This window comes from Suncus etruscus, chromosome 15, assembly GCF_024139225.1.
Source record: "Suncus etruscus isolate mSunEtr1 chromosome 15, mSunEtr1.pri.cur, whole genome shotgun sequence".
Classification (NCBI taxonomy): Eukaryota; Metazoa; Chordata; class Mammalia; order Eulipotyphla; family Soricidae; genus Suncus; species Suncus etruscus.
Window position 1 is genome coordinate 4,602,268 of NC_064862.1, and position 18,894 is coordinate 4,621,161.

The window sequence follows — 18,894 nt, forward strand, 5'->3', positions numbered from 1 at the left end:
ACGCCGCGCCGCGCCACGCCACGCCACACGGCCGCTGCAAGGCAGGAGCGCCGCCGCCCGCCGCCCAGCGCACGGGACGGGCCGGGCCGGGCCGGGCCGGGCCGCCCTCCGCCGCGCTCCGACGGCGACGCACGCAGCGAGCACCCCGAGCCGCCTCCCACACGGAGCCCGCGCGCGGAGCGGAGCGGAAGCGCCGCCGCCGCCGCCCGCGGCTCCCCGCCCGACGCCTCGCCACGCGGACGGAGCCTCCGCTCGAGGGCCGCGTGGCGCTTTCGCCGGGACGGCGCTGCTGTCGCTCCGCCCGGCCGGAGCACACGGGCCAGAGACGAGCAGCCTCCCCGGGGCTGGGCTGCGCGCGCCGCTCCTTCGTTTCGCCGGTTCCGACCCCGGGTGCCAGGTGGCACCTCCGAGGGCCACTGCTGTGCCGGCTCTCCAGCTGCACGGCCGTCCACGCTGCTCCTTCGTCCTTGATAAAGCGCAACGGTCCTCCAGGCTTCCCACATCGCAACCAAAGCACTCTCAATAGACTCCTGATCACCAAGTACAAAGTCCCGATTCCAGTGCACAAACCCGATCTCAGCTTGCTTCTTTTTCTCCAAGTTGACAAAACTTTCCTGTGACTAACGTAGAACCTGCCACTTCTACAACCACACACACACACACACACACACACACACACACACACACACACACACACACACAGCAACAACGACAACGACGCGGCAAGAAACTCACCAAAACCTGCCCAAGGCCCCCCACACACTGTTCCAGACTCAAGGAGCATCAGCGATGGACGGGGCCGTTTAATGACACAGGAACTACCAAGAACTCCCTGTTCTACTTGACTTACAACAAGAAACCCATCTCTTTTGAGCTCCCACATGAGCCCCAAAACCCGACTCCTCAAAATCCCCAGGACTTTCCCCAGAGAAGAGCTGGGCCTCAGATGCCGCCTGCTTCCCTCCTGCCTCCTCCCAAACCTCCCTCTTCGCCCTACAGCCCTCTTCATTCGGGCGGGCTCTATCCCACGAGCGTACTTAGGACTCTGATTTAGGATTCTGAACTCCTCTTTCTTCAACTTTCCACCTTCCCGAACCTATTGCCATACATTTATATTTTTTTACCAAAGGTAATAGCACTGTGGACTCAGTGCCATTATTATTACCACATATTTATTTATTTATTTATTTATTTTAGTTTTTGGTTTTTGGTCACACCCGCCGGCGCTCAGAGGCTACTTCTGGCTCTACACTCAGAAATTGCTCCTGGCAGGCTCAGGGGACCCTATGGGATGCCGGGATTCGAACCACCGTCCTTCTGCATGCAAGGCAAACGCCCTACCTTCATGCTATCTCTCCAATCCTACATATATTTTTGTCGGTGTTTTGGACCACACCCGGTGATACTCAGGCATTACTTCTGGCTCAGGAATTACTCCTGGTGATGTGCTGCTCAGGAGATGGGAAGCAAACCTGTGGTTGAACCTGGGATTGCTACCTGCTCCAGCCACCAGTGTCAGATGTTTTTAACCATGTCTTTCTTGTCTATCTCTAAAAGCTCCTGTTCATGAAGTTCAAATGACATAAAGGAGGGAGAGATTTCTTTTTAGTTTTGTGCCATACACATTGGTGCTCAGGATTTATTCCTGGTTCTGCTCAGGCATCAGTCTCTACAAGGCTTGAAGGATTATATGGGGTGCCAAGAATTGAACCTGTGTCACTCATGTTCAAGACAACCACTATCTGCTGTACTGTCTACAATTCCCCAGGGAGAGGATTTAATCCACTGTCTGCTAGATTCTGCAATACTAAATCGTTTGTCTTCTGACTGACCTGGCTTTCTCATTGCTCTGTGATTAGATTAGTCCTTTTGTTTCCTTTTCTGACTTAAAATTTTCTTCCCAAGAAAAGGTTTCCCTCCAGACTCATTAGTCTACATTTCCGCTACAAACTCTCTTAAGAGTTCCTGTTTACTGTTCTTTTTTATCTGTATTACTCCTAGTTCCAAAACATATACCCTTGATCTCATGTGCTGACTTTCATATTCTCAATAGTCTCTGTGCACTTCTGCCAGGATGCCGTACCATGAAGTCAGCATATTCCAATAAATTTCCCTCCACATTTGTCCATTCTTACAGAAACTTGCCTGATAATGTCTATTCGTTGTTTTAATTCTACCTCTATCGATTCTCAATTGTTGCCCTAATTCTTATTAGAGCCTCATTAATGGAACAACTTTGTTCACTTTGTTCCTTCCAATCTAATACTAGGGTAATCTTCTAATTATCAGGTTAATTTTCTCATATGCAATTACTTTATATACACCTCTCCCTTGTGCAAGTTTTAATAAGTTTATTTTTGAAACAAACATTTTTAAATGTAGAATTATTCACTTCTGTATAATAATTTATTCCATTGATCACCCTTTCAATCCCCCCCCCCTACTTCCAAGCTCAGGTCCCATTTCCCTTTTCATTTCTATAACCTTCACTGGCAGACAAATACAAAATTAAAAAAATTCATGTGTGAATGCAAATTCAAGTGTTGACTTTTCTGGAAAACGCTGCAAAGCCCAGGTTCCTGCATTTGTTCTTGGAGCCCTCTTCCCAGAATGGTTTCTCCTATTCCTAAGTTATTTAACAATTCTTTTCCTGAGAGCCGGAGTGATAGCACAGCAGTAGGGCATTTGCCTTGCATGCTGCTGACCCAGGACAGACTCGGGTTCGATCCCCAGAATGAGATCTGGTCCCTGCCAGGAACAACTTCTGAGCACAGAGCAGGAGTAATTCCTGAGTGCTACTGGATGTGGCACAAAACCAAACCACCACCCCCCACCAAAAAAACTAAATCTTTCCTACAAGGCCTACATTGAGGTTTTTTCTCCTTGAAGCTATTCCACATTCTCTCTCCTGCAAGACTTTCTGTTCTCTGAAGTCTCTCCATGGGGTTCAAGGTTGGCTAGCCTTTAGAATAGAATAAGTGTGATCTATTTTTGCAAGACTTTTCATTCTATGGATTACTTGGTGTCAAAGACCTTACCTTGTATTTTTCATAGGCTGTCCCCTAAAGTTAGGAGTCATCGAATTCATTTGTTGACAGTCTGCAGGTGTCCTCGGTGCATTCTGAGCATTGCCTGCACTTTGTTTGATGGGCATTGTGCTGCCACCATACCTTATATATAGTAGGCATTCCAGTGCATTAATCTTAATTTATAATATAACATTCTTAATAATAAGCTTATTGAGTTTCACTTGATAACTTAGGAATGAATGAGGCCAAATAAGGACAGAATTTAGAAGCCAAAATGTACTTAGAAGAAAATACTGGATCTAACTTTCCCAGAAAATTTCTGTTTTGTTACACACAATCTCTCTGGTCTTGGGTTTTGAACCATCATTTCTTGGGAAAGCCTTTCTTGATCTCAAGCTGACAGTTAAGTTTAATGATAGGATTAACTACACCAACTGCCATTCCTGCCTCTTCTTGCTTCCACCTCAGCCAGTGAATTTTAGGCACAAGCACAGTGTCATGCTTCTTATGCAGCATGTTGCTGGATTCAGAATCTGTATACTTTTGAATGGCAAGAAATAATAGTGATAGGCACATCTCAGTGCTTTCTGCAAAGCATTGCATTATGCAGCTCACCTGTTTTATTTAAATCATAAAATAATCCTATGAAAAAGAGTATGTTATTTCTATCAAAGAAGATAAGAAAACCAAGACTTGGAGTATTGTTGTATATCAATGTGTGAATGCAAAAGCAAGTGTTGACTTTTCCAGAAAACTCTGCAAAGCCCAGACTCCCGCATTTGTTTTTGGAGGCCTCTGCCCAGAATGATTTATCTATTCCTAACTTATTTAACCGTTCTTTTCCTACAAGGCCCGCATTGAAGTCTTAAAATAAAAAATTACGTTACAATGAATAGTCATCATCATATTACCACCTTTGTGGAAAGGTCCTCTCCATGTATACCTCCAGATGCCACCTGAAATAAGGAGATGTGACTTGAGAGAAGGTTAAATCAGTTAAAACAGATCTCTGTGGTCACAAAAATATTTTTTTATTCTGAGGTGATGACATCTATATTTTTAAAAAATGCATTCAGAATATCTTAACGTGAAACTAGGTTGAGAATGGTCACCAAAGGGCTTTAAGTGCAGACTTTTCATGAACTATATTTTTTTCAACAATGTCTTTATTTCAATATCTTTAAGAGCCATGATTACAAACATGTTTGTAGTTTATAGAACACTCCCCTTCACCAGTGCAACTTTCCCCAAACCACTGCCCTCCATTTTCCTCCTCCCCACCCCTTGCATGTATTAGAGAAAGGCCTTCTATTTCTCTCACTCACTACCATTGTCATGATAGCTGTCAGTGTAGTTATTTCTCTAACTGAACTCACAACTCTTTGTGGTAAGCTTCATTTAGTGGGCTGGTCTTTCCAGTCCTCATTTCTATTGTCTCTAGGTATTATTACAATTATGTCTTTTATTTTTCTGAAATCCCATAGATGAATAAGACTATTCTATTCTCTCCCTCTGACTTATTTCATTCAACATAATAGTTTCCCTGTGCATTCATGTATAGGAAAGTTTCATAACTTCATTTTTCCTGACAGCTTCATAGTATTCTATTGTGTATATATACTAGTTTCTTTAACCGCTCATCTGTTGTCAGGCATCTGGGTTGTTTTCTGATTCTGGCTATTGTAAATAGTGCTGCAGTGAATATAGGTGTGCAGAAGGCCTTTTTGTGTTGTGTTTTTGTGTTTCTAGAGTATATCCCTAGGAATGGTATAGCTGGATCATATAGGAGCTCAATGCCCAGTTTTGTTTTTTTTCCTTTTGGTTTTTGGGTCACACCCGGCAGTGCTCAGGGGCCACTCTTGGCTCTAGGCTTAGAAATCACTCCTGGAAGGCTCAGGGGACCCTATGGAATGCCGGGATTCGAACCACCATCCTTCTGCATGCAAGGCAAATGCCTTACCGCCATGCTATCTCTCCGGCCCCAATGCCCAGTTTTTTGAGGAATCTCCATATTGTTTTTCATAAAGGCTGAACTAGACAGCATTCCCACCAGCAGTTAATGAGAGTTCCTTTCTCCCCACACCCCCACCAGCACTGGTTGTTCTTCTACTTTGTGATGTGTACCAGTCTCTGTGGCATGAGATGATATCAAATTGTTATTTAAATTTGCATCTCCCTGATTAGTGATGTGGAACATTTTTTCATGTGTCTTTTGGCCATTTGTAGTTCTTCTTTGAGGAATTGTCTGTTCTCCCGATTTTTTGATGGGGTTAGATGTTTTAATCGTTAAGTTCTGTCAGTACCTTGTATATCTTAGATATTAACCCTTTATGTGATGGTGAATAGTTTCTCTCATTAGCGGGTGGCCTTTGTATCCTAGTCACTATTTCTTATGAGGTGCAGAAGATTATTAGCTTAATATATTCCCATCTGTTTATCTCTGCTTGGACAGTGCTGTTTCTTCCTTGAAGATGCCTTTAGTCTCAATGTCATGGAATGTTTTGCCTACATATTCTTCTATATACCATATGGGTTCCAGATCTGATATCAAGATCTTTAATCCATTTGGATTTGACCTTTGTGCATGGTGTTACACAAAGGTACGAGTTGGCTTTTTTACATGTGGCTGACCAGTGGACCCAGCACCACTTGTTGAAGAAGCTTTCCTTGCTCCATTTTGCATGTATTGCCCCTTTGTCAAAGATTAATTGATTGTGTATCTGGGGAACATTCTCTGAATACTCAAATCTATTCCACTGATCTGAGGGTCTGTCTTTATTCCAATACCATGTTGTTTTGATGGCTATTGCTTTGTAGTTCAATTTAAAGCTGGGGAAGTGATGCTTCCCATCTTCTTTAAGTGCTACTTTAGCTATTTGTGGGTGTTTATTGTTCCAAATGAATTTCAGGAGTGTTTGATCCACTTCTTTGAAGAATGTCATGGGTATCCTTAGAGGAATTGCATTGAATCTGTACAATGCTTTGGGGAGTATATCACCATTTCAATTTTTTTTTGAATTCTCCCAATCCATGGACAGGATATGTATCTCAATTTCCTTGTGTTCTCTTTTATTTCCTTTTTTTTGGTTTTTCGGGCCACAACCGTTTGATGCTCAGGGGTTACTCCTGGCTAAGCGCTCAGAAATTGCCCCTGGCTCAGGGGGACCATATCGGACGCCGGGGGATCGAACCACAGTCCTTTGGCTAGCGCTTGCAAGGCAGACACCTTACCTCTAGCGCCACCTCACCTGCCCCCTCTTTAATTTCTGGAAACAATGTTTTGTAGTTTTCTTTGTATATGTCCTTCACCACTTTAGTTGACTCCAAGGTATTTGAGTTTGTGTAACACTAATGTGGATGGGATTGTTTAATGTCCATTTCTTTTCTAGCATTATTGGTGTATGAGAAAGTCATTGATTTTTGCATAGCTTTTTTTTTTTTTTTTGTATTCAGCCACTTTGCTGTGTGAATCTATTGTTTCTAGAAACATTTTGGTAGAGTCTGTAGGTTTTCTAAATATAGTATGTTATCTGCAAACGGTGAGAACTTGAATTCTTTCTTTCCTATCTTGTATCAAATTTTAGAGTAAAGGTTTTTAGTGTATCCCCATTGAGAATATTAGCCATTGACTTGTGGTAGATAGCCTTGACTGTATTGAGAAAAGTTCCTTCAATTCCCATCATGTTGAGAGTTTTTATCATGAATGGATGTTGGATCTTATTGAATGCATTCTCTAAATCTATTGATATGATCACATGGATTTTATTTTTTTGTTGATATGGTCTATTATGTTGATTGATTTACGTATGCTAAACCATCCTTGCATCCTTAGAATGAGACCAATTGGTCATGTTGTATGACCTTCTTGATGAGGTAGGTGTTGGATCCTATCTGGTAGGACTTTGTTAAGGATCTTTGCATTGTGTTCCTCAGGGATACTGGTATGTAATTTTCTTTTTTTGCAGCATCTCATCTGGTTTTGATAATGGGTGATGTTAGCTTCATAAAAACTATTTGATAGTGTTTCTGTTTTTTCAATTTCCTGAAAGAGCTTGAAAAGGAGCTCTACTGGGTGGGTTGGTTATGGCTGCCTCTCAGAGCACAGGAGAGGCCTTTTAAAATGTCTCTCATTTGCAAAGCACAGGGCAGGAATCAGGATTCCCACTTTCCACAAACTTTATAAACCATAATGGAATTGCTTTCTTTTGTGACTAATACAAAATTCTGATAGAAGCTTAATTCTGGTGGTCTTGGAATATATTATTAACAATGTAGTAACAGAGGAATATTTTCCAAGAAAGATAAAGCAGGAAGAGAGAGGCCAAGGACAGACCATACCATTAGAGTTTAATTAAATTTGGTATCTTAATTGTATTATTCAAAAGAAAAACCTTGCCAATAGAATTGAAAAGATCACGTGTGAATTTTTTTTTTTTTTTTTTTTTTTTTTGGTTTTTGGGTCACACCTGGCAGTGCTTAGGGTTTACTCCTGGCTCTATGCTCAAAAATCGCTCCTGGCAGGCACAGGGGACCATATGGGATGCCCGGATTTAAACCACCATCCTTATGCATGAAAGGCAAACGCCTTACCTCCATGCTATCTCTCCAGCCCCAAGGTAACTTTGTTTTATTAAACCACACATGATCAGGCCGGAGAGATAACATGGAGGTAGGGAGTTTGCCTTTCATGCAGAAGGACGGTGGTTTGAATCCGGGCATCCCATATGGTCCCCGTGCTGGTTAGGAGCAATTTCTTAGTGCACAGCCAGGAGTAATCCCTGAGCGCTGCTAGGTGTGATCCAACCCCCCCCCCCCAAAAAAAAAAAGTTACCTTGTATTTCAGAAAGTGTGACCTACTGTTTAATGTATACCCAACAACCTTAGAAATTTGCCCATAGGATGCAACAGGTAACTCAGGAATGGGATGTGAAAAAAAAAAAAAAAAGCTTTTCTTCTTCTTCTCTTCTTTCCTCCTCCTCCTCCTCCTCCTCCTCCTCCTCCTCCTCCTCTTCCTCCTCCTCCTTCTCCTCCTCTTCTTCTTCTTCTTCTTCTTCTTCCTCCTCCTCCTCCTCCTTTTTTGTTTTTGGTTTTTGGGTCACACCCAGCAATGCTCAGGGGTTACTCCTGGCTCTTCACTAAGAAGTCATTCCTGGCAGGCACGGGGACCATATGGGATGCTAGGATTAGAACCACCATCTGTCCTGAATTGGCGACATGCAAGGCAATGCAAGGACATGCATAGCAACCGCTGTGCTATCTCTCCGGCCCCCAGTTATATTTTTCTATCGAATGAAAAAATATTGATGAGTTTTGTATACTCTAACACAACGTAAATTTCATTTTACTTGATTTTCACAGAAATAAATATGACTACTGTGTTATATAGTATTGTTATATAAAAATCATACTTACGGATAGTTGTGTATTACTTGAGTCTGCATGATGAATAGGCTCAAGAAGTGGGATAGGAGAGATAGTACAGGGGTCAAATCACTTGCCTTGCATGAGGCCAATTACAGTTCATTTCCCAGTACCACATGTTGTCCTTTCCCACAAGCCCACCAAGAGTGATCCCGGAACAGAGCCAGAAGCACCAAAAATAGACATGGCTCAAAAAGAAATGAACAAAAATATAACTTGGGCCTTTGATTCACTTTCCTTTTATCCTATTTCTTACCATTCTATTGCCCTGAGATCCAATGGGATATCAGATGTGCTTTTATTACTTTAACTAGAGAATACATTCTATTTAGTGGTATATCTGAATGACTGGCATTCTGATACAGCATCCTACTTATCCAATAAAAGGGACTCTATCGAAATCATATATTGAGAATATCTTTACTTTTTTTAGAGTAAATATGACACAATAGGTAGCTTTAGAACAAGCTAACATTACTGTAACTCATGCAGGTGCAACTGGTACAGTTCAGTAGTACATAAACAATTCAAACCAATAGATGATAGGCAAGAAACTTAAGTTACAAAATACAGTAAATATGACAATTAGCACAGATCCAAAAGTAAAAATCATTGTTCTCAGGTTCTGCACACTTAACAAGTGACATAAATTACATAATAATCAAAACTATGCATTTTTACTTAGATTGTCAGGGCACATTACAAGCACAGATAAACCTAAAACAATTCTGGTCACATTTTGGTTTTGTTCCAGTGATGCACAATCACATGAAATGTTACCTCTTTTTGTGTGAAATAAACATTTGGTTGAAGTGCAAATCGCTGCTGATTTTAAAATATTTCCATAAAAATGTTTGGACAAAAATAATTCTTAACACGTAATAACCAATGTGTAGGATTATTGGAAGCGTTCATAGGAAGAGTCCTTATGAATGATAGAAATAGAAGCAGTTAGGAAATTTCAGTGTATTTTTTAACACGAGTAAACAAATACTGGAGTTAAAGTGCAGCTTCTTTCTCTCTCCCTTTGATTTTCTCGCCCCTAAGATCAATTCTGGATTCATTTGTAGAGTCTTCACACAAGCTTGGAAACAAATTAAGTGACATTCACATATTTTTGTGTCGAAAGTCAGTGATGGCCTTCCACAATGCACAGAGCATTCCTCCCCTGGAGAAAGACACAAGAACACAGTGAAGAGAACACATTTGTTGGAAATACTGCCCTTGAAATGGAAAATGACTTCTTAGCTTTCACTGCTCTGATCAGTACAGGAAGATCCCAAAGTCCTATCAACCAACATGTATTCTTTTTGTATATATTTTTCCCCATCCCTCCTTGCTTTCCTTTTCTACTCCCACAAACAACTGAGTCTCAAAGCAGCATTTTAGATACTCAGTATTTCTGAATTTTTAAAAAAAATTTTTTTTGGCCACACCTGGCAATCTTCAGGAGTAATTTCTGGCTCTGCATTCAGGGATTACTCCTGATGGTAATGCTGGAGATTGAACTCGGGCTGGCTGGGTGCAAGGTGAGCACCCTACTTGCTGTACTATCCCTCCAACTCCTGAAATAATTTTTACAGAGGTGAATGTGACTGATTTATATATGCTTGGCCTGATGGAAAAACTAATTAAGAAAACATATCAGATTTACCAGTTACCGGGATGGCCAAATAGTACCTCAGCCCAATATCAAAATATAGGACAATTGTTACCTACATTAGAGCATTTAAGACAGCTTAGAATATCTGTATAAGGGTTGGATACTGAGGCCATTGTCCCAGTTAATTTTCATGTACTAATATAAAAATATTGGTCATTAGAGTGCTAAGATACAGTATAGTTCCTATTAACTTAACATACTTAGAGCAATGAAAACTAGATAGCTATGCTATGATAGCAGAGCAAATTAAAAGACCAGGAAACTAATGAGAAGCCAGGGACTCAGTCATGGCAGAAACAGGCTACTTCATCTCAACCAGTGCTCTTTCGATGAGAACTGTCAAAAGTAAAAACGATACCTTAGTTTCAGGCATTTTAGATCCTCCCGTGTGACATAGCAAAGAATATCTTCCAGTGAATAGCGCTCAGTCACAAACTGCATAAAAAGTACAATATAAACAAGAGTAAGTAATACATAATAAACTATTTTTTTCTCTTTTTTTTTTTTTTTTTTGGTTTTTTTTTTTTGGTTTTTGGGTCACACCCGGCAGTGCTCAGGAGTTATTCCTGGCTCCAGGCTCAGAAATTGCTCCTGGCAGGCACGAGGGACCATATGGGACGCCGGGATTTGAACCGATGACCTCCAGCATGAAAGGCAAACACCCTACCTCCATGCTATCTCTCCGGCCCCATTTTTTTCTCTTTTTTAGATTTTGGGCCACACCCGGTGATGCTCAGAGGTTACTCCTGGCTATGCACTTAGAAATCGCTCCTAGCTTGGGGGACTATATGGGATGCCGAGGGATTGAACCATAGTCCGTCCTAGGCTAGCACGCGCAAGGCAGACACCTTACTGCTTGCACCACAGCTCCAGTCCCTAAATAATAAATTCCATCTATAATGTAAAAATTGGAAATAGTTAAAAATGTATCATACAGAAAAGTTAATTATTTTCCTGAAAATCTTAAGGGAAAGACACCTCTATTACAAAATAACATCAAAGAACTCTATTTTATGTCTTTTTTCTATTTTTTTTTTCAAGCCACACCTGTTTGATGCTCTGGGGTTATTCCTGGCTAAGTGCTCAGAAATTGCCCCTGGCTTGGGGGGACCATATGGGATGCCGGGGGATCGAACCGTGGTCCTTCCTTGGCTAGCGCTTACAAGGCTTACCTCCAGTGCCACCTTACCGGCCCCTATTTTATGTCTTTTAAATGTATAAAGAAATAAACAACACTATAATTTCATAGTAGTCTTTTGTTTTTGTTTTTGGGCCACACCCGGCGGTGCTCAGGGGTTACTCCTGGCTGTCTGCTCAGAAATAGCTCCTGGCAGGACGGGGGACCATATGGGACACCGGGATTCGAACCAACCACCTTTGGTCCTGGATCGGCTGCTTGCAAGGCAAACACCGCTGTGCTATCTCTCCGGGCCCTCATAGTAGTCTTATAAGGACATTTACTTGTAATTACATCTGCTACTCATAAGATAACATCTTTGACAGGGTACATTTTTATTTATCTCAACTCTTTTTTTGCATTTTTGTATCTTGCACTAAGTTTATGAATTAACTTTTCATGGCTAATACAAATACTATTCCATAAATTGATTCAGAGTACTGAATCAATCAGTTAATTATTGTGTTGTTTGGGGGCCATGTTTGACAGTTCTCAGGACTATTCCTAGCTGCTCTGTGCGCAGGGACACTCCTTTTTTTTGGGGGGGGGGGTTGGGCTTTGCCTGGCAGTGCTCAGGGATTATTACTGGCTCTGTGCTCAGAAATTCCTCCTGGCTCGGGGACCATATGGGATGCTGGGGATCGAACCAGCATCTGTCCTGGGTCAGCCGTGTGCAAGGCAAATGCCCTATCACTGTGCTACCACTCCGGTCCCATCAGGGTCATTCCTAATAGTGTTCAGGACACTACCAATCTATGGATACCATAGATTGAACCAGGGTCATTCTCATTCAAGGCAAGTACCTTAATTCTTGTACTATGTTTCCAGCTCCAAAGCACTGAGTTAAACTTTGGCTTTAAATTTATGATCTATTTTCTAAAGGGCAGTAAGTTTGATTATCATTTATTGCTCCAGAATAATGCAACAAATCAATTAATATTGTGACTCTGCTCTGTAGTTATAAAAATGCAGATTTGGGGAGTTAGTCCAAAGCAGCAAAAACATGCATAGGCATTTGTGAGTTCAGTCCTTGGACCCACATGTTCCTTCCCTCAGTGTTTGTAGCACTACAGTCCATTTGAACCACTAGTCAGCCCTACATGGCTAGGAGTAACCATAGGACCTTTGACCCAGAATCGCTGGAGGTTACTCCTCTAAATGATAATGATGATTTGATATAATGTCTTTATAAATATAGTCAGCCTTGAAATAGTGCTATTCATTCTGATTATAAGTCTATAAGGAATGGAGGTTATTATAACTATAGTCTGGTTTATGCAGAAAGGACTTATTTCTCACATAAAGCCATGAGATGAGAGGGATGTATTTTATTAAGTAGCAATAAATAGTTGCTTTTTAGTGAAATCTAATGATATTCCAAGTTGACATGCAAAAGAACCAGAAACACGGGCCAGAGAGATAGAATGGAGGTAGGGCATTTGCCTTGCATGCAGAAGGACGGTGGTTCAAATCCCGGCATATCATATTGTCCTCCGAGTCTGCCTGGAGAGTAGAGCCAAGAGTAACGCAAAGCACTGCTGGGTGTGACTCAAAAATCAAAAAATAAAAAGAACCAGAAACAGAAGAAATTTTTACTTTTGATTCTGTCTTTATTTTTCCTCCTCTTTTGTTTTTGTATTTGAATACAGAAAAATTGACAAGGATTCAGCACCATCCATTTTGCCTGCTTCACTGTCTCCACCTTCTGTATGCCCATCCATGAATTTTCCCTTCTTATTTGTCCTCTCCTAAATATTTAGAGAATACCAGTCTCTTCCAAACTATTCCTTCAGATTTCACCCCTCCAGCACCATTAGAAGGAAACTTTCTGCAACCTCTCCTTTCATGTGTCTCTAAATACTGAAGCCACTTTTTCATAGAAATTGTATTTATATATAAGTTTATATTTATAATAATTTATATAATAAATAAATAAATATAAATGTAAATTGTATTTAAATCGCAGAATACTTGATGATCACATGTCTGGCCTGAGGGTAGGACTGGGTCTGAGTTGCTCAACAGTGTTATCCCCTGTAGTCGGTACCCAGTGGCACTCAATTTATGTAATAAAGTGAAAGAATTCCTGACCCACAGATAGATTTCTTTACCTGACGTATAGTGTAATCATCAGCTCCATTTTCTTTCAGCCAATCAGTAAGTTCAGAATCTTCAATATTTGTGCCAGGGAAACTTAGGCTGGGTAACCCAGGAATATCTGAAACAAAATTGGATTGGAAGATGAAAGATGTTTCAGGTTACCAGAAACTCTCCTAATCAAAGGATATTGATTTTTTTTTTGTTTTGTTTTGTTTTCTTTTTTGAGTCACACCTGGCAGCGCTCAGGGTTACTCCTGGCTCTACGCTCAGAAATCACTCCTGGCAGGGCTGGGGGACCACATGGGATGCCGGGATTCAAAGCACTGTCCGTCTGCATACAAGGCAAACGCCTTACCACATGTTATCTCTCCGACCCCAGGATATTGATTATTTAAATGATTTTGCTCTATCAGAAAATAAAAAACAATTGAGAATTTAGTATTATTTATAGTTCTTTTATACGGCCAAAGATTATTCAACCTATTAGTAAATGAAGTCCAAAAAATAATGTAATAGTATTCAACTCTATGTCACTGTATTGCTTCTTTATTTGGGTCTCCTGTAGTACTCAGGAGGCCTCTGCATCCCTTCTGGCCATTCTCAGCAAGCCAGGCCAATAGTTCAATGTAAGGGCCTAAACATGGGATTTCCTAGACCAACCCAACAATGCATGGGGGACTCTAGGCCCATATCTAGCAATATTTGGGGGCTCCAGCGCTATATCTGACAATTTTCAAGGACTGTGATGCATGGAATTGAATGGGGCTGACTGCATGCAAAGCATGCACTTTAGTAAGCCTTTATTTCTAGTTACACAAAACTGGCTTTATTTGGTTGCTTTTAGGGGGGATTAGTAAGCCTTTAATGCACTTTAATTCATATTCTCTTTGGCCCTAATTTTAAAGTTTAAGAGTAAACTTTGTGCATAAAAATGGTCTATGCTCTTTATGCAAAAAAGACTGGAATTATTAATATAGAACTATAGAATTGTATTTATATATAATACTATTTACTTCCAATTATCTTAAATAATATGAAAAAATTATATATCAAATGGGCAACACACTATCTCTAAAGATATTATTTCATCTCCCCAAATTTCTCACAAAGTTCCAATCCACATTTTTTTCAAAAACTCAGATGTAAATTACATGCACTCTGTATTTTAATCCATGACATTTATTATCTGTGACATTTAATTATCACCTCTTTATTCTATTTAAGCCTTATCCAATTAGGAGATGGGAAAATCTATATAAAAGAACACAAGTGCAAAAATGACTAAAAAAGTATTATTTTCTCCTAGTGATCTTTAAAAAGAAATAAAATTCTAGAGAATTTAGAAACCACTAAAAATCTGATTTACTATGAGTCAACTGCTTTCATAAGAACAGTATGCTACAATTAAGAATTAGCTATTTTTTTGGGGAGGGGGGGCATACCCAGTGGTGCTCAGGGGTTACTCCTGGCTATCTGCTCAGAAATAACTCCTGGCAGGCATGGGGGAACCATATGGGATGCCGGGATTCGAACCAACCACCTTAGGTACTAGGTCGGCTGCTTGCAAGGTAAACACCACTGTGCAATCTCTTTGGGTCCAAGAATTAGCTATTTTTTTTAAAAAGCATTTCTTGCTGTAGTTGTGATATGTGATGGATGTTGATAGATTAAAACTGCCTATTGGCTTTCTCAGCTTTCCGTGGCAACCTAGTTGAACAATATTACTTTAGTGTATTATTTACCTATTGGTTGGGACTTAAGCTTCAGGTGCTTAATTTCTTGTTCTTTTTCCTCAATTGCTCTGTGAAGGAGTGCCTGTAATTCTTTCTCTTTCTGAACCAATTCTTCCAGTAATCTGCAAAATAAATAAGTAGATAGATAAATAAATAAAAGAGTTGATATGTTAGTAAAGCTAGAAATGACAGCAAATGACCTTCCAGACATGGATTTCCCAAGTCATAATGAATATAAACACCCTGGAACTTTACTGAAATGAAGATTTTGATAAAGGTAGCTGTGTGGGAGGAAGGGGGATATGAACTTATAATTTTCTAATAAATTTATTAGGTGGTACTCATCTTGTTGGTTCATAAAACCTGCATATTAAATGGTAAGATGACATTGTGATTCCAGATAAGATTCAAAACTTTATTTGAGATTGCCAAATATTCAAAGATAATGATCTATTGATTTATGCACATGTATGTATAGTGGCTATCTGTTTCATTTGTGGCCTTCATGAAAACAGCTGGTCAATCTATATGGGCAATATTAATGCCAAAGAGAAAGATGGTATCTTTTTTAAACTGGAAAACTGGGGGCTGGAGAGATAGCATGGAGGTAAGGTGTTTGCCTTTCATGCAGAATGTTGGTGGTTCGAGTCTCGGCATACCATATGGTTCCCTGAGCCTTCCAGGAGTGATTTCTGAATATAGAGCCAGGAGTAACCCCTGAGCACTGCTGGCTGTGACCCCAAAACAATAAAAAACAAAACGAAACAAAAACAACTGGAAAACTGGTCACCTATAATACCTGTAACATGCTCCATGATGTTAATGACAGTTGCTAGGATGGATTGCTTTTATTATTACTCTCATTTCTAAGTGGGGATGAAGTGGTGAAAGAATAGCCTGTGTTCCAGGAACATTTGATTCCTACTTGACATCTGATTATTTATATTTATAAGTATTTATAATATAAATATTATTTATATTATAAATATTATAAATAATATTGATATCATAACTATTACCCATGAAAGCTTTACTTTGCAACTGAGAGCCAACTGGTAACTCACTATTTCTTCTGAAAAAACATTCCAGTTTATAGAGAATATGATTTATTTTTTTTTTTGGTTTTTGGGTCTCACCCGGCAGTGCTCAGGGGTTATTCCTGGCTCCATGCTCAGAAATTGCTCCTGGCAAGCACAGGGGACCATATGGGACGCCGGGATTCGAACCGATGACCTTCTGCATGAAAGGCAAACGCCTTACCTTCATGCTATCTCTCCGGCCCCAGAATATGATTTTTTTTTTTTTTTTTGGTTTTTGGATCACACCCGGCGGTGCTCAGGGGTTATTCCTGGCTCCATGCTCAGAAATTGCTCCTGGCAGGCACGGGGGACCATATGGGACGCCGGGATTCGAACTGATGACCTTCTGCATGAAAGGCAAACGCCTTACCTCCATGCTATCTCTCCGGCCCCAGAATATGATTTTTTTAAAAGAAAAACTACCTTTAATTTTATGGATTCAAAATTATAATAATTGAGATACATAGTTATTAATAAGATCACCCAGATAAAAGGGATCCCCAGGAAGAATCAACAAAGACATCATCACAGAGAAACTCCCCGAGCTAAAGACCGCATGCAATAAAATCCTGCATGCCCAAAGAGTACCAGCTAAAAGAGACCTCAAGAAAAACACCCCAAAAACATCCTAGTCACAATCTTTACCTACAGGTAAAGATAGAATATTGAAAGCAGCAAGATCAAAAAAGGGAAATTTCATTCAAAAGAGCATCCATAAGTTTATAGCAGACATGTCACAAAAAACTCTCAAGCCAAAAGACAGTGGTGGGATATTGTGACAAGACTGAATGAAATGGAGGCTTCACCTAGAATACTGCACCCAGTCTGACTCACGTTCAGGTTTGAAGGAAGGATACATTGCTTCACGGATAAGCAACAGCTCAGAAACTTCACAGATGGAAAACCAGCCTTAAAGGAGAAACTGAAAAGTCTACTTTAAGACAAGACAGACCAACAGACATGCCAAACTTATATACAAAGATGACATTAAATCCCATGACAATCATCTATCTCAATGTCAATGTACTAAATACACCAGTTAAAAGACACAGAATGGCTAAATGGATGAAAAAGATGAATCCAACCTTCAGCTGCCTACAAGAAACACACCTGAATAGTCAGAACAAACATAGACTCAAAATCAAAGGCTAGAGGAGAATCATCCAAGCAAACAACACCCTTAACCAAGCAGGGATGGCCATATTAATATCAGAGGACACAAACTTTGGACTGAGAAAAGTTGCAAGGGACAAAGATGGACACTTTGTACTAATCAAGGGATATGTGCAACAGGAAGAAATCACACTACTAAACATGTATGCACCCAATGAGAGACCACCTAATTATCTAATACAATTATTGACAAATTTGAAAGAGGACATCAAAATAACACAGTAATTGTGGTAGACCTTAACACGGCCCTGTCAACACTTGATAAGTCAACCAGACTGAAACCCAACAAAAATATACTAGCCCTGAAAAGAGAAATGGAAGAAAGAGGTCTAGTAGATATATATAGGACACTCCATCCCCAGAGACCTGGATACATTTTCTTCTCCAGTGTACATGGGTCATTCTCCAGGATAGATCACATGCTGGGACATAAAACATGCCTCCATAAAATCAAAAGGATAGAAATTTTGCAGGCTACCTTTCCTGACCACAAGGTTCTGAAATTAGATGTGAACTACAAAGGAACACAGAAGAAGAACATTAACAACTAGAAATTAAACAGCCTGCTACTGAACAAGAACATTAACAACTAGAAATTAAACAGCCTGCTACTGAACAACCAGTGGGTCTGAGATGAAATCAAAACTTTCCTGTAAACAAATGACAATGAAGACACAAACTATCAGAATCTATGGAACACAGCAAAAGCAGTACTGAGAGGAAAATTTATAGCTTTGCAAGCACACATCAGGAAAGAAGGGGCATACATGAACAGCATAATGACACAGCTCATAAAATTAGAAAATGATCAACAAAAGGAACCAAAAATAGGGAGACAGAAGGAAATAACAAAGCTTAGAGCAGATATCAATGAAGTGGAAACCCAAGAAACAATCTGAAAGATCAATGAAATCAGAAGTTGGTTCTTTGAAAAAATAAACAATAATGATAAACTATTGGCAAAATTCACAAAGAAAGTGAGAAACTTGATAACTCGTATTAGAAATGAAAAGGGGAAGATCACTACAGATATTGCAGAGATTCAAACGGTAATCAGAGACTACTTTGAGAAACTCTATGCCACCAAATATGAGAATCTGAAAGAAATGGATAAATTATTGGACACCTATAAACTACCATGGTTGACTAAGGAAAATGTAAAATATCTAAACACCCCCATCACCATCGAGGACATTAAAATGTCTGCCCAAAAAGAAAAGCCCAGGTCCAGATGGATTCACAAATGAATTCTTTCAAACCTTTCAAGAGGAACTACTACCAATCCTGGCCAGGCTTTTTCATGAAATTGAAAAAACAGGAATGATTTCAAATAAGTTTTATCACCCTGATACCAAAATCAGACAGAGATGCTGCCAAAAAAGAAAATTACAGACCAATATCCCTGATGAATACAGATGCAAAGATCCTCAACAAAATCCTGGCAAACAGGATCCAATGCCTCATCAAGAAGATCATTCACTACAATCAAGAAGGTTTCATCCCAGGAATGCAAGGCTGG

The 18,894-nt window shown here is 40.1% G+C and overlaps 1 protein-coding gene across 1 annotated transcript in view; it reads right to left on the reverse strand.

Moving 5' to 3' along the window:
* Nucleotides 1-9,086: 9,086 nt before the first annotated feature.
* Nucleotides 9,087-18,894, reverse strand: part of MAP3K5 (mitogen-activated protein kinase kinase kinase 5) — a 233,126-nt gene continuing 223,318 nt past the window's right edge. Inside the window, exons 27-30 of the mRNA XM_049788000.1 lie at nucleotides 15,133-15,245; nucleotides 13,402-13,508; nucleotides 10,472-10,548; nucleotides 9,087-9,618 (exon numbers count right to left, since the gene is read on the reverse strand). Coding sequence (XP_049643957.1) covers nucleotides 9,558-9,618; nucleotides 10,472-10,548; nucleotides 13,402-13,508; nucleotides 15,133-15,245 — 358 coding nt within the window. The 3' untranslated portion in view covers nucleotides 9,087-9,557. The remainder of the gene's footprint in view (nucleotides 9,619-10,471; nucleotides 10,549-13,401; nucleotides 13,509-15,132; nucleotides 15,246-18,894) is intronic.